At 39.4% G+C, this 17075-nt stretch overlaps 1 protein-coding gene across 3 annotated transcripts in view; it reads right to left on the minus strand.

The window, feature by feature from the left end:
• Positions 1-17075, minus strand: part of LOC118579984 (solute carrier organic anion transporter family member 1A5-like) — a 49300-nt gene that overhangs the window by 16223 nt on the left and 16002 nt on the right. For all 3 annotated transcript variants that reach the window (XM_036181824.1, XM_036181825.1, XM_036181826.1), the window contains 7 exons: positions 15643-15789; positions 14767-14865; positions 11261-11482; positions 8885-9049; positions 7506-7707; positions 6313-6478; positions 3778-3950 (listed from right to left, as the gene is read on the minus strand). In XM_036181824.1, coding sequence (XP_036037717.1) covers positions 3778-3950; positions 6313-6478; positions 7506-7707; positions 8885-9049; positions 11261-11482; positions 14767-14865; positions 15643-15789 — 1174 coding nt within the window. The remainder of the gene's footprint in view (positions 1-3777; positions 3951-6312; positions 6479-7505; positions 7708-8884; positions 9050-11260; positions 11483-14766; positions 14866-15642; positions 15790-17075) is intronic.

A 17075-nucleotide genomic window follows, 5' to 3' on the forward strand; every position in this document is an offset into this window, starting at 1 on the left:
CCACATTGGAAACTTAAAGATGGCCCAACAATTACCAGGGTAGAAGGTGATAAGCCCTCTAAAACATCCCTTCACACAGTTCACTGGAAAGACCTCGATGGCAATTAGAGGTGATTCTGTTCTTTGTAACTGATACACTGCATGCTCTTTGGGGTTATGATCTATTAGAGGAAATAGGGGATAGTCTTACCACAGATGATAAGGTATTTTATAAGATTATAGTAACACATGACATGACAGGTCAATCTTGTAGAAATTCTAGCCTTCACCCCCAATTCTAAGGGCCACTACCACCTGCATAGATATAAATATTCCAAGGCCCATATCATTAAATTGGACACCACAGAAGCCTGTGTTGGTGAACCAGTGGCCTATTATAGAACCTAAAGTATTAGCATTGACAGAGTTAGTTGAAGAGCATTTGTCATTGATCCATATTGAACCTCCCACAGTAGATTTAGTGAGTGATTTGTTCTTTCTACAATTGCCTGTCCTTGGGGGTTATATGGAATATTTGTGGCCTCTCTCCCCAGAGAAACACCATGCCCTCTAGGAAATACTAATCCAAAAGAGAGCTACTTCCTATGTACCCATGCCTATATGCCTTTCTATGTTCTGCCATCTTACTTCCTCTCTCTGCCCAGCTACATCACATTCCTCTTTCCACCCAGCTCTATCACTTCCTGTCTATCTGTACAGACCTCCAGACCTCTATGGTTATGATACAATTAAAGGTGTGTGCCACCATGCCTGGCTGTGTTCCCTGTATGGCCTTGAACTCACAGAGATTCAGATGAATCTCTGCCTCCTGAATGCTAGGTTTAAGAGCATGTAGCAGGCCCAATGCTCATAGGCTAGGATAAGTCCTTTGTCATCAAATGAAAAGAAATTCTTCTTAAACAGAGCTTCCACCATGGCCAAATGTAGATCCCTCTTCACTTTCCTGAGTATTTTTTGTAAATCATCCTCTAGTGAGTGATTTGTTCTTTCTACAATTGCCTGTCCTTGGGGGTTATATGGAATACTTGTGGCCTCTCTCCCCAGAGAAACACCACTCCCTCTAGTTAGATGGAGAGACCCTATATCTAATCTCTGGCAATCTCCTGCCCCCTTATCAACATGTGGGTGAGGATATGTTTGTGTGTTTCCACTGGGTCAAGCTAAGCCAATATAGGTGCCAATCAGAGACATATAGCTTGCTACAGGTCAAGATAATCTCAAGGAGGACTTCTCCCTGTGTTGACAGTCCTGCTACTGATCCTGCCAATGACTGTTCAGGCCAAAGATCTTTGGGCATCAGTCCTGGCCCTGCCTGTTGCAGCAAACCTCCTGGAGTCTGTGTAGTTGACTCTGTGTCTACTCACTCCCTTCCCTCAGGTATCAGAGACAGCGAGACCCCAGCTGCAGAGTCAGCAACAATTATGGATATTCGAAATTGTTTAGGGAGATTGGTTACAAGTTGGTATTGGCAATGGTCAAGAAAAAAGTGAACAAAGGAGTTTAGATTCAGGTTTCTTGTTTTCTAAAGAAAAAAAGAGAATGTAGATATGAAAAGAAAAAATGGGATATAGGTATGATAACATAAAAAGACAGATTATTAAGTGTACTTTTAAAAAGCAACTACTTGTTTTAAATATTTTACATTTATATGGATATTTGTATATTGATAAAAAGATCAGACTAATTTTGTTAGAACATACTGTACATATATTTTTAATCTTGTTCAAGGTATTGTACCTATACAACTCTATTTAACAATGTAATGCAAATTTCTAGTCCTTGAAAGTTATTATTACAAACTAATTAGGATATAAAGAAATGGAAGTTAGTAGTTAGTCATTACAGTCAATCTTGTAGTCATGTTAGGTATGTTTCCAAGGTCAAACAGAAATATATTTTAGATAAACAGGTTGTCTTCAAACATTTCAGAGATCTACAGAATATGGCATTTAAGATGTTTTAATAATATTTTTTATGACAATGAGACATGTCTGCTCGGGGCAGCACCAATCCACTTCAGAGAAGATTATGGGCATAGAAGAAAGTCTATATGGAGTTTACTATCTTTGTGGCAAAAGTTAGCCACTGGGCAAGAAAAAGCCCTTGCCTCAACTGCTGACAGTATGTTGTCCAAATGGGAGAAGCAGGGTACAGAAAAAAGGACTGTTGAACTTTGTGATGACAAAGTAGGATAGCCCTTCAGAAAATCCTGCTTCACAGATAAGTCTGTCAGATATGCTAGGCCTGTAGGCTGAAGATGGATGCCCCAATGTTACAGAACCTTGGGTGACTGTCCAGGTAGCCAGCTGTTCCTGTCATTTCTTGCAAGTTTTGGAAGTTGCTTGCTTGCAAAATAATATCCAAGTAATATTATTTCCTCCTCCAGTCTCTGATAGAGTTGAATACTTTATGGTTATAGTTTTCTTTGTTACCAGATTCAGAAAAGATATTCTCTAAAAAAGGTGTAAAATATATAAGCTTGAAAGACATTAAGAGATAATTTTGGTAATGAAATTTAAAATAGGAATTGAATTCGGTACAAACTTTTGGACTCACCAAGATAGAATAAATACGGAGTGTTTTCTCTGAATTTGTCAATTGTTAATGGACTAGAGATTGTTGATGTATTTACTGCCTGTATATATTGTATATTGTACTTACTGTATATAGCTTTTATTATATTAGTGATATTTTTATTTTTGACAAAAAAGAGGAAATGTGGTGATATTTTCTTTGTGTTCTAAGCTTGCCTGAAGATCAGAGTGCAGAGCTAAGCCACTATTTATCCATCGGGGTCAGGCAGTGGTGGCACACACCTTTAATCCCAGCATTTAGGAGGAGGAAGCAGGAATATCAGGAGTTTAAGGCCATGCTAGACCACACAAGATTTAATCTTGCTAAAAGAGAGCAGAGCTAAGTGGTGGTGGTAGCTCACACCTTTAATTCCAGCACTAGAGAGTTGGAGACAGGAATATAAGGCAGGTAGAAACAGATTCTCAGCTCCCTTTCAGGATGAGAATTTCATAGAGTTAAGAACTAGTGGATGGCTATTCTGCTTTTCTGCTCATTCCCATTTCAACCTGATATCTGATGCCAGGTTTTTATTAATAAGACCAATTAGGATTCATGCTACACATAGGGGGAGAAAATAGAAAAGGACAGGAAGAAAAATTCCAGAAAACTTTAAGTTACTGTTAAATTTAGCAATGCTCACTATAAGAGTCTTGATAAAGGTATCTCAGATCATTGAAGTTCTGGGAACCATGACTTCAAGGACTTTTCTTGGGAAAAGGGATTTGAATAAGAGACCAAAATATCTAAATGGCATTGTTGGGATGCTCTTTCTGTAAAGGTACTTAACACAAAGTCTATATGACCCAAGTTCAATTCCCAGAATCCAGAACATATGTAAGAGTAAATAAAATTTAAAAAGCCCAATTCAGTGGCATGCATATGTAATCCCAGCAATCCCATAGTGAAATTGGAAAAAAACAGAATTGTTTGGAAAACTTGAAGGATAGTTGGGCTGAAGTATACAGCCAGCGTGGCAGCAGAAATAAGAGAGACCCTGCCTCAAAAACAAGGGGAACAGAGAAAACTGATTGCCCAACATTGTCTTCTGACCTCCCTCCTGTGCTCTTAGTAGCATCCAGGAACCCACACCACACACACACACACACACACACACACACACACACACACACACACGTACACTCACATATGCACACATTACTAAGAAGGAAAGAGAGAAAGGTAAATGAATGAATTACTTATTACCTCAGAAGAACCATGTACCCAGGTATGGCTGCTAGTGAGTAGATGAAACAGCAAAATACTACCACAATGAAATAGTACTGCAGCTTGATAGTACAGTCAGGGCCTTTTTTACATAACCCAAGAGCTGCAGATGCATTTCCTGAAGACTGAATACAGCTGCAATTTTGAAACACCTGTCAAAGAAAATGTCTGTTTACAGAAGAATAATATTGGACATAAACCTTCAGTATTTTCTACACAGCCAGTTAGATCAAAATAGAGAGTGTTGGGGCCAATGATAAGACTCCAAGGAAGAGCACTCATCTAGCATGAATGAAGACCAAGTTGGAGTACAAATATATTAAATAAATCCTAAATACTAAGAGAGTAAAATGGAGTTTCTTTTCTCCCTTTATTTCCATCTCAGAATTCTATCATAAACTATAAAGGGGGAGATTTTTTTTTAATTAGTGGTTTTATTCCTAAATACTTGAACTGAATTTGCGAAAATTCAATTCTACTGAATGCACACTTAATTTCTTTTGTGTTTATTTGCTGGTTTGTTTTTTCTTGTATATGTGTGTGTGTGCCTGTATGTGTACATTTATGTGTGTGTGTGCCTATATATGTGTGTGTCTATGGGTGGATATAAGTATGCCATGGCATACATGTAGAAGTCAGGAGATAAGTTATGAGAGTTAGTTCTCTTCTTCTTTCATGTGGGTCCCTAGGATGTGGTTCTAGTAGTAACATTTAGTGACAAATGTCTTTACCCACTGAGCCAAATTTCTAGCCTGCACATAATTTTTATAAAAATTAAATAAATCTTGCTATGTGTGGTGGTATTGTATTCCCCCAAATATTGTGCACCCTAATAAATTTATCTGGGGTCAGAGAACAGACAGACACTAGATACAGAGCCAAAAATGGTGGCTAGAAAATGGGTCAGAGCAAGCCATAGCAGAAGCTGGGCAGTGGTGGTGAATGCCTTTAATCCCAGCACTTGAGAGGCAGAGCTAGGTGGATCTCTATGTGTTCAAGGATACAGCCAGCATGGAGACACGCCTTTAATCCCAGGGAGTGATGGCAGAAAGAGAAAGATATTTAAGGTGTGAAGACCAGAAATTAGAAGCATTTGGCTGGTTAAGCTTTTAGACTTTGGAGAAGCACAGTTCAGCTGTGGTTCATGTGGATGAGGACTCAGAAGCTTCCAGTCTGAGGAAATAAGACCAGCTGAGGAACTGGTTAGGTGAGGTAGCTGTGGCTTGTTTTGTCTCTCTGATCTTCTAGCATTCCCCCCAATAACTGGCCTCAGGTTTGATTTTATTAATAAGAACTTTCAAGATTTGTGCTAGAGCTATGTTTTGTTTTTACCCTCATAATAAGTAGTAAAACAAAATGTGTTTCAGAATGCTGATGGAATAGTTCAGTGCTTACTAATAGTCATGTCCCCAAGGAAACGAGTTTATTTTAGCAATAAAGTCTATCCTTTTTGTTAAAATTGCTATGTTTCTGGGTCTGAATAAGGATCAAAATTTATATTTCATTTTCATTATGAACCAACTCTGTAAGTATTATAACATGTTTAAGGGAAGGAAAATGCTTAACTATTTCCTGTGAAACTATCAGGAGGGGATGGCAGAGTCTATAAAGTCCTGCACAAGCATGAGAACCTGAGTTCAGACCCCAGCACACATGAGAAAGATGCACATGTGGAGGATGTGCTCACAACACTGGTGCTCTGAAGATGGGAGCAGTGACTCCATGGGGCCCACTTGCCAGGCAGCCTAACAGAATCAGCAAATTCTAGGTCATGAGATCCTGTCTCCAAAAGCACAAAGTGTGTGGGACCTGAGAGTCACCAGCTGAGGTGTCTTCTGCTCCCCATGTGCACAAGCACCTGCATGCACACATGCACATTCACCCATAATAAGTGAATAAATAAATACATATAAGACATCATGATACCAAAAGATAAGGTTTCTGCTGTTCTCAACTATACAGCTAGTTTGAGGTCAGCCTGGGCTTTATGACATCCTATCACAGAAAGGGCAGATTCTGTCTCAAGTATTTTAAAGTTTTAATTTTAACTTTTATTTATGTATATGCTTCTCTGTCTGTATGTATACAAGCAGGAGCATGTGAGTACCTGAAGAAGGCAGAAGAGAGTGTTAGATGGCGTGGAGCTTGAGTTGGGGGCTGCTCCATGTTGGTGCTCAGAACCAAACAGGTCTACTGAAAGACTGGCAAGTGCCCTTAATAGCTAAGATAGCTCTCCAACTCATCTTGAGAATTTTAACTCCATTAATTTGAATAATAATCTCAACTGCTTTGAAATTACAAAATAATTCTCAGACTTTTTCAAGGTTTTACACAATATCTAGGAACTGCAAGGTCAAATATGCATATACAAAATAACATGAGTGTTCCACAAAAATATATTGATTTTTTTAAGCATGAACTAATTTTTGCTTTTTAGCAGATATAGGCTTAGATCATAGCACATATTAGTGCAGCACAGAAAAAATCAGCTCAGATCACTGAAAGGGTGTTTACCATGTTGATTCCTGTTCCAACAGACTTCTCACAGCCTGCAAGGCAGGCTGACATGTATGCTAGGCCATTGTCTCCACACACTGGATCCCATGTTTTAGTTAAGCAGTTACACCTTGTGTTGCAGTCAGCAAGGACTTTATTCTCCACATACAAAGGCTGCTGAATTCTGAAATGATTGTAAATAATGTTAGAGACACTTAAAAGCTACCCAAGCACCACTTTATTTTCTTCTCTTTATCTCAAATTGCACATACACACACACACACACACACACACACACACACACACACACGCACGCACGCACGCGCACACACACACACACACACACACACACACACAAAGAGAGAGAGAGAAATAGAGACACAGAGAGACAGAGACAAAGATACAGAGACAGAGAGACACACAGAGAGAAACATTTCAGAAACCATCCAGATATCCATGTGTGGTCTCTGTACTATGTTTATGCCACACAAGTTATCTGCTCTGGTGTCACAAACTGCTTCTTCAATTACTTCAGAAACAAACCACGTAGAAAAACACTGTGATGAAGATGGTAATCTCTCATTGATCTCTGTGATGGGAAATAATGAAAGATAACTGGGAACAAAATCTGCATTTCCATTTCTAAGACAGATGCTTCATTTAGCCTAGGAAATGGAGTGGTTTGCTTAACCAGACATGCTGTTCTGAGATATACTGTGCCAAGGACAAGCTTTAAATGGGTTCTGGGGATCTGAACTCAGGTCCTTGTACCTGATTGGCAAACACCTTACCATTGAGTTATTTCCCCAGATACACACACACACACACACGCACACGCACACGCACACGCACACGTACACACACACACACATTTATTGACTTACTGTATACTAAATTCAACTGTGCTTAATTTGTGCCCAATTTAGAAACCTATGAAAGTTTGTTGGCCTGTATAGTTAAGTTCTAGGCTATTTTCTTTATTATACTTTAAAGTAGACCACTGCTATGTACAGAGTCATAAATTTACTGGTGGTCCTCAGGACTCCACAGCTTGTGTGGGCTGGTATAGGATAGGTGAGTGGAAGAAAAATACAAGATAACCATAGATGACTGCCATTTGTTGTAATAAATAATCTGGCCATACACAACACTTGAAGAAAATAGAATAGCAATTGTAAAAATATTATGATCCTCCTTAGGAAATACCATACCGTTCATGTTCATAAGATGCAGTTAAGCCAGCAACTGGGAAATTGTCACAGGTCCACATAAAGTTTAAGAATGATAGAAGGTACTCAGCCAAGGCTAGGCAGAATGCTATGTATGCAGCTTTCTTGACAGTAATCTTGAACTTTTTCATAATCAAGCCACCAATTAAATATCCAATGCATATTGGAGGTAAGCTATAAAGACCTATAAATGCAAATTAAATAGTATTTATAAATATAGCAGAAAAATAATTATGTTAACAACTTTTTAAATACATCTTACTTAAGAAATTATTTAGCTCTAATATGCAGTGATCCTAACCCCCCTACTCACTCACATATTTTAATTGCTCTGTAATGTCACTGTAAAAGGACAATTGGCATTAATTAATTATTTGAAGCAAGCTATAAACACCTTATAACCATCTCTCTCTCTCTCTCTCTCTCTCTCTCTCTCTCTCACACACACACACACACACACACACACACACACACACGATATTTCATTTACTTCTTTCCACTCTGTTTATTGTGAATTTGACCTAGTCCCAGGTAATTTTGAAGGCCACTGCTGAATCCATGTTTATCAAATGAAGAACGTTCTGTGCATTCTTTATGTTGCCCCAAATTCTTCCTTCTTGACTGTACTTCCCCAGCCAAAAAAAATCAAAGTCAAAAAAGAAAAGGGAAGAGAAAATCCTGGCTAGGTTGCATTCATACAACACCAGCCCCAGACTTGGAAGAATTTTTCCATCTTTTACAGCAACATGTTGTTGCATTTAATTTTATAAAACTGAGGGTAGGGACTAGGATTTGGACTTTCAGAGAACTCTAGATGATGTGGATGCTGGCAGCCTATGATTGTCAGTTTTCAAGAGTAAATGAACTGAGGAAAAATCCAAAGTTGGGGTAGGATCCCTGGGTTTTGTGTTCTAACAAGAAAAGCAGAGTGTGGCTGCACAGACTCCTCAGACCACCACGGGATCAAGCAACTGAATTAGGAGTAATGAAGCCCAGAAGTAAAATCTGGAACTAAGATACAGAATCCCAGTGAGATAATTCTGCATTCTTCATTAAATTAACATATTGCCTATCTGAAAAGTAATTGTTATGAACATCACCAAATATTTCCATAACAATGATGATTTTTCATTCTGGTTGGAGAGAGAACAGAGAGGGTATTTCTGGCCTCTTCCTTTCCCTATCCAGTCTTGATTTCCCTGGAGACTAGAAAGAAGAAATTTACAAATATGCTAACAGATTTCAATTTCCTTCTAATTTCCTAGTCAGATTATCATACTGTTTAGCAAATCCTTGGGGATACAGTTTGCCATGGCCTTGTGGAGGCGAAGCGCTACTGAAGAAATGATGAGACTCCATACCTATGAGAAAGACTATCTCTGCAGTTGATTTTCCATACTGCTGCTCCAGGTATTTAGGCATGAAGGTAAATGAAATGATAAAAGCATTGACCTGGAGCACACTTATAAGGCTGAAAAGAATGTAAATTGGATTGCAGAAGAGGCTCTTCATGAAAGGCAAGAAATCTGAAACAAGAGAGTGTTAAGACAATCAAGATAACCTGGCATTTTGTGTCCAGTGTTTTGAAATCTTCTCACAAATTCTGAGTGTAATACAAATGCATTTGATAAATCCTTACCCCTTGGGGCTAATGTCCTATATCATTGTTTAAGTAGATTCTGAAAGGTAGTGACACAACTGGCTATATAAGAATCAGAACCCAATTGCCATCAAGCAAAACTGTAAGGAGTTGGAACCACACCTATGACCACACAATTTCATTTCTTTTTCTCCTTTCCTTCTATTAATATCCTGACTAGTCTGTTCTCTGGATTCTGCAAAAGACTCTCTTTGATGAAATTTAAGTTCAGACATTGATGTTATCTTTCCTTTTACAAGAACAGATAAGCTAAAAACTTAGGAAGGCTCCAGGAATCATGCTGCGGCTCAGCCAACCACAGTATCCCCACAGCACTTCACAACAGAACATTCATTAGAAGTACTTAGTGGTATTTTTAAACATCTCAACACAAAGATCTCACTGTACGGAATGATGACTCATTTGGTGTATAACAACCATCTTCTGACTGACTTAACCAGAAAGTCTCCCTGTTTAAAAACTGTAGTTAAGTTTCTAGTAAATTGTCTAAAAAATTTTTGAGAGTAAAGTATCAAGAGAAATAATTTAGAAGGGTAGTTAGAGCAAGTTAATAAAAACAAAAATTCTATTGGCCAAATCCACCTTTAGGAACGAGAGGTTTGCAGTCAAATCCCCAGGAGCTTTTGAACTCACCCATATTTGCTGACATCTCTGTTCTCCTAAACAAATCTCCACAATTCACATTGATTTTCTTTATGTCTTATACTATGCTGAGCTCTTTCCTAGTTTTGAAAATCAGGTGGACCTGGCAGACCACACAGTCACACATAACAACCAGTATTAGCCCTTTCAAAAAAATTGTTAACATGATCATGAGTCTAAGAATGTTCAAACCTCTGAACTGGCTCCCAGTATGATTGGCTCCCCAGCTAATGGTCAACAACATTTAAGGGAGATGTGTGATTATGCAGTGCACAATGATGTTGGAGGTTATGAGTGGAGGAATAAATAGAGATATCATCAATAAAGTACTCCCCACAGTAGTCTGTACCAGAACAGCACAGAGACTCGAATGTTGTGCTGTTACACTCATTTTACATGTAAAGAAATAGCCTCTTCCTGTCCTCCAAGCATACACTTTAAGAATTCCAGAGCTCTCAGGCATTGGTGGTGCACACCTTTAATCCCAGCACTCGAGAGGCAGAGGCATGTGGATCCGTGTGAGTTCGAGGCCAGCCTGGTCTACAGAACAAGATCCAGGACAGGCACCAAAACTACATAGAGAAACCCTGTCTCAAAAGAAGAAGAAGAAGAAGAAGAAGAAGAAGAAGAAGAAGAAGAAGAAGAAGAAGAAGAAGAAGAAGAAGAAGAAGAAGAAGAAGAGAAAAGAAGAAAAGAAAGAAAGAAAGAAAGAAAGAAAGAAAGAAAGAAAGAAAGAAAGAAAGAAAGAAATACAGAACTCAGCCACATCCCCTTTGCACTAACTCACATCTCCTGAGAATACTACAGGTGTCACCACACACACAACAGTAAAATTAGTGCCAAGGTCTAAGAATGGACAGTCTTGAACACTCAGCTTCCCATCTTAGTCTCTCACAGAAGTGTTGCTACTCTGCATCTTAGGTTAATAACATTCTTGCTTGTTTAACAACAGTCTGTTCCCTAGGGAACAGTTCTGTAAACTATCACACACCCTCAAATACAGAGGATTATGCCACCTATCTGGTTTTCTCTTCCAGCCTTAACTTCAAGGATGCTCACAGCTAAACTGACATTTTTATTATCAAACTACACTGTTACCTTAGTACAGATATTTCTTTCCCATTATCTTTAGCTTGAATTTCTGGTTATTCATGTTTTTTTTTTTAACTTGGACTAATATTTTGTATAAAATAGGCCTTTCAAAACAGATGAGGAATTTATATTTGCTTATTGAGTGTCCAGATTGACTCGAACTTTTCATAAAATCTAATCAAAGATAAGCTGGTTTCAAATTACATCAGTTGCTCCCAAGTGGTAACTTTGGAAGAAGTTTAACACATCTGAGTAGGACCATTAGTTAAGCACAGCATGACAAACGCTCCACTAACTGCAGACCCAGCGAAACCAAATCCAGGGTTTAAAGTTTTCCTTTTGCCTTTAGTGATTCCGAGTTTTTCCTCCTTGGTTTTTCCTTGGTGTTTCTCTTCTCCGTCACTTTTAGCCACATCCACATTATCCTCTAGTCCATTCTTTGGGAGTTTATTGGGAAGAAAGAAAAAGGGGATGCTGGTCAGGATATTCACTCCTGCACAGATCAAAAAGCCGACCCACCAAGCACCGACCCAGCGTGTGTCAGTGGGAGTTATGGTCAGGTCATCTGTGGAGAGACATAGACATTTTATGAGCTTGCACCGTTCTTTCCTGTGTAAACTGCAGAAAATTATTAAGGACCCTAAGCCATCTAAACACGAAATTTATATATTATATCTAAACTATTCCTCTGTTTGTTCTTGTTTGGACTGGGTACTGTGGTCCCTGCCTCTGCTTCCTAAATATTGAGACTGCAGATATCTGCCACCCTGCTGGTAGAATTCAGACCTTTAGAGAAAGTGTCTGAGGTTGATCAATTGGGTGAAATTAAAATTAACTAGGTTCTGGATTGCTACATAGAATAATAGTTAAAACTTCATTTTAAAAAGACAGAAAAAGGATTTGAGACATATTTAAGAAACTGGGCTTGACCCAATGTATTCATATCTCAAAGCATCACAGTGGGTGAGGAAGGGGACTGGAGAGACAGTTCAGTGGCTAAGAGTTATGGCTGCTCTTACAGAGGTCCTGAGTTCTCTTCCCAGCACCCACATGGAAACTCACTACTGCCTGCAACCCTGATTTTTAGGACATCTGAAATCCTCTTCTGACCTCAGCAGGCACTTACACACAGTGCATACACACACAGAGACATACACATACACATAAATTAAGAAAATAAAACATCACATGGTACCCAGTTATTTTTTGTTTGTATATTTATTAAGAAAATTAACTAATGTGACCTAACAGTATGTGTTGATATATTGCCAGTTGCCATGTCAGAGGAGCTGTAGACAGGAATAGATCTTATAGAATATAGCCCAGAGGATGACAAAGCTACTTGTGTGCATCCTGGAGAGGCAGAGCCACTGGAGGACTTTCTCCAGAGTGCTCCTTGATTCTGCTGTGCTTCCTTCTGCTTGCTGCTGCCATGTTCCTGCTGTATGTGGCGTGGGGTGATTACTATGTGAAGGGATCCTACTGTATCTAGTATAGTGTGATTGTTTCTTGGGGAAATCTCATGCCTCACTGAGTAATTTACTTGTAGATCATAATGAAGATGATTTTCCTAAGAGCAATGATGCTTAGTTGAATCAATGATTTAATTGGACTTTCTGAGCCTAAAAGATACAGGTGGTTAGTAGTTAGTAAAGATGATTAGGGGCATGATTTATGTTAGTCTGCCAATTGCTCCAATAAGAGATACTAAAAAGGCAAATATAGGCAAAAAAGTCACCTTTCCCAAATATGTGATTTGCAGAGGATAGAACAAGGATATTTCATGCATTATGGAGCCATGAATTCTAACTGTGAAAAAACAGGCTGATGATTAAAGAATTATGTCCCTACACCCAATGTTAGGCCTGAGTTCCATGGTCATGTAACTTACAGAATTATTCACAGGCCACAGTATGTGAAAAAACAAAATTGTGAAAGGAAATTAAATGACCCTATTGTGTGTAAAGAAACATAGATGCTATTCAATTGTCTCACTTATCCAGAGGGCCTGATCCAGCTGGGGGCTCCACAGCCTTTGGTTCATAATTCATGTGCTTCCATTCATTTGGCTATTTGTCTCTGTGCTTTTTGCAATCTTGGATTCAACAATTCACGTTCTTGCAGACCTTCCTCTTTCTTGACAGTTTGACACCTGGAGCTCCACCTGGGGCCTGGCTGAGGATCTCTGCATCCACTTCCATCAGTTATTGGACGAGAGTTCCAGCACGACAGTTAGGGTGTTTGGCCATCTGATCACCAGACTAGGTCAGATCAGGCTTTCTGTCGACCATTGCCAGCAGTCTACAGAGGATGTATCATTGTGGATTTTTGGGGACCTCTCCAGCACTCTGCCTATTCCTGTTCTCATGTGGTATTCATTTATCATGGTCCATTATTCCTCGTTCTCCCTTTCTGTTCTTGATCCAGCTGGGATCTCCTGCTCCCCTAAGCTTTCTTTCCCTCAAATCTTGCCCTTCATTACTCCCACTGTCGTCCAGGTTGTTCATGTAGATCTCATCTATTTCTCTGTTATTGGGTGATCCTTGGGTCTTTCCTAGGGTCCCGTTTTCTAGGTAGCCTCCCTGGAGTTGTGTAGCAATCTAGTCATCTTTGAATTCCCAGGGGTGCCTTGATCCTGGAGGACATGGGAATGGAGGGGAGGGGCTGGGGGGAGGGTAGGGCTGGGGGTGGGAGGGGGAGGGACAGGGGAACCCATGGCTGATGTATAAAATTTAAAACACATAATAATAATAATAATAATAATAATAATAAGAAGAAGAAGAAGAAGAAGAAGAAGAAGAAGAAGAAGAAAAGAAACATAGATGCTCAGCTGACCACTCATTTAAAGTTTCTCACGAGTGTAAATGTGCTACACTGAAACCTCAAACAGCTGCCTGCCAGTGCAAAGGGACTGGCTGAATTATACTTGTCCTGCTTAAAACTTTGTTAATCAATAATAAAAGAATCATTGCTTTAGGATAAAGATGTTATGGTGGGAAAATTAATACAAAGGAAAATGTTTAACTATTTGTGGGCTTCTAAGGAAAACGTGTAACATGTGATCTTAATGCCATTTCTTCTTATGTAAAGATTTTAATTTCTTCTTGGAAAATATATAACATGTGGTTGTGAGGTAATCTTTTCTTGCATAGATATCTTTTTATTAGGAGGGATAAAAGGGCAAGGAAAAAATAAGAGATAGGATAAAGAAAGATGTAGGAAAAACATCAGGAAGGAACAGAAGCGAACCGTCAGGGAAGAAGCAAACGGCTAACACCAGCAAAGATGCAGAAGGAAGGAGCTCAGAGGAGGAAGTAAGAGAGAAACAGCAGCGTAAATGAACATACAGAAAAGGGTAGGGCAAGAACAGCCAGTAGATAGAGAAATAACATGAGGAATTAAGCTTTGGCCCTCAGTTCGCATGTGTGTCTGTGCATCTGTCCCGTGGTTCATCCACTTTGTCTCTGCCTGCTGGGGGATGGGCCCCTTGGCAGCAATGTGTTTTCCAGCAGTGAATGAGTATTTCTGTCTGTCATGTAAAACCTTTTAATTGGTGCTTATTACATAACAGAAAGATCTGTTTGAGTTCCCCTGGTGACTGCCTCATTGAGAAAAACCTATGTGAGTAAATCTTTGAGACCAAAGGTGTGGCTGAACTGTACTGGAATAATGGTGGATTGTTTTTTATCAGAAGGTGACATTGTGTCCTTACTTTTGCTCCTCTTAGGTCTGCAATCTGTAAGTGGTGATAATTGTCAACTGAGAATTAAAAGAGGCAGTGGTATAGCATTCTCTGAAGCATTCTCCTACACTCTGGAGACTGGACTGTATAAATAAAATGTATTTTACCTGTATTTACAGACCCAGTGTCTACATATATGGTTGCACAGAAGGATGTTAATAAAAGTCCAATCAAAGGGCCAACAACCTTTCCTGTTTCTAAAATTCCTAGAAGTAAAGAAAGATAGGAAGTTATACAACCACACAAAGAATTTGCTTGCACACACACACAAAAGCCTTTAGATTGAATTGTTTTTAAACATAGAGTTCTTTTCCTTCCTTTGCAGAGCCAGGTATCAAATTCAGTAGGCTAGGTAAGTGCTCTACAACTGAGCTATACACCATTACCTGAGATATTCTTATATATTCAACATGTAAAAAATTAAGCTTGTTATACATATTATATGTACATATATATGTTACATGTACATATGTGTGTTGCATGTATATACATTTGTTTCTATAACTATTGAGAAAGAATTTCTCATTGTTTCAATATGGAATGATGCCCCTCCCCCCCAAGAAGTTCATGTGTTGCAGACTTGTTTCCAGGGGATACCATTGGAGTCTGGATGAACCCTCCCCATGCAGGGTATGGTGGGGGGTATTCAGGTCATCTGGAGTAGAACCATAGCCCCTTCCACATTCTGCTTTGCTTCCTAGTCACAAGATGAATGGTTTCACTCCACCCATCCTTCCACCACAATGAGCTACCTCATGACAGGCCTCCAAAACACACAGCCCAGTGACATAGACCAAAACCTCCAAAGCAGCTTGTCTGGAGTTGCCATTTAATTCCCCCATTGAACAATCTTATGACCAATGGTTCCATACCACTATGCTCACCGTTCCAGAAACCACAATGTATCCAAATCAATAATTGATTTCTACCCTCTCAGAACTTGCTATGCTAGTAATTATCCCAAGTATGATTTTCAAACTTACCAATATATAAAGGGGAGTTTTCAGATTTGGCAAAATCTTCTATGTAGGAAATACCCAAGGGCATGATTGGTGTTTCACCAATTCCACGGATAAGATTTCCTATCATTACATATATCCACATTAAGGATTTAATTTCTTTTACACACTCTACATTAAAACAAGAGAAAGCTGATTGAGCATTTTGACAATCACTTGTTACTGACACTTAATTCAAAATTTTCTTTAAGTGTTTCTGGATCACAAGCTCATGATGACCATCAAGTGACTTAGGAAACTATGCTTGCTGTGAGTCTGTGAGTCATCCCTACTGTGTATTTGAAAGAATAATTAGCAATGGAAGTGCTGTGCTGGAGCCGATTCCCACTTGGGTGGGAGAGAAGATGCTATAGACACCTGTTCCCAATTCAGTGTTCAGTGACAACACATTGGTTGTGAGAATCTACACCACAGAAATGAGCAAAAAGTAAAAACTAGGACTTCCCCTCACCTCCAGGGACTCAGTTTTCCTCCAACCCATGAACCCAGGTAGTTAACATGTACAGCACTTCACTCCTCTATAACTCGAGGAAGGCAAAAGAAGCACACACGATGTACATGTGTCTCTGACAGTTCATGTTGTATTGACACAACACAGAGAAGATTAATGGAAGTTTGAATTCCTGACAGCCTCAATTAGTTCGTAGAAACTAAATATTTAACTGAATAGTACAAAATAGTAAGCATATATTTTTTTCTGTAGATGCCATCTTTTACTGTCAACCAGCGGATTGAATATCAGATAATCAGTGGAATAACACGAACTAGGCCAAATGGAGAAAACTTGAAAGGCAAAAGGAGAAATCTTGGAAGGTTTGCATGCAACTCCCAAGTTTGTCCTAAGCTAAATGATCTTGCATAAGATGGAGATGTTCTGGCCTGAGGTGATTCTGCTGAGACAACTTCAGACTATGAGTTCAGGAGATGTGTTGGGTTGTTAGCATACGTGGCTTTAAAAATTCTTTTAAAATATGTATGCAAATGTATGTACCTTCATGTGCATATGTGCACCTTATGTGTCCAGTTGTCCAAGAGGGCCAGAAGAGGGCACCCAATTCGCCAGAACTGGAATGACAGGGGGTTGTGAGCAACCTGATGTCAGTGCTAGGAACCAATCAGGCCCTCTGTAAGAATGATGTGGTGCTCTGAATGGAAATATACACCAGAGGTTCCAATATTAAATAGTTAGTCTCCAGTTGGTGGTGCTATTTGGGGAGGTGGAGGAAGACTGTCACTGGAGATGATCTTCAAGGGCTTAAAGCCTCACTCCCACTTTGTTCTCTCTGCCTTACACTTATAGTTGAGGTGTGAGCTCCTTGCTCCTGCTCCTGCTGCCATCCTCCCCGCCATGATTGATTCTCGCTCCTTTAGAACAGCCATTATCAACCTGTGGGTCA

This window comes from Onychomys torridus, chromosome 3, assembly GCF_903995425.1.
Source record: "Onychomys torridus chromosome 3, mOncTor1.1, whole genome shotgun sequence".
NCBI lineage: Eukaryota > Metazoa > Chordata > Mammalia > Rodentia > Cricetidae > Onychomys > Onychomys torridus.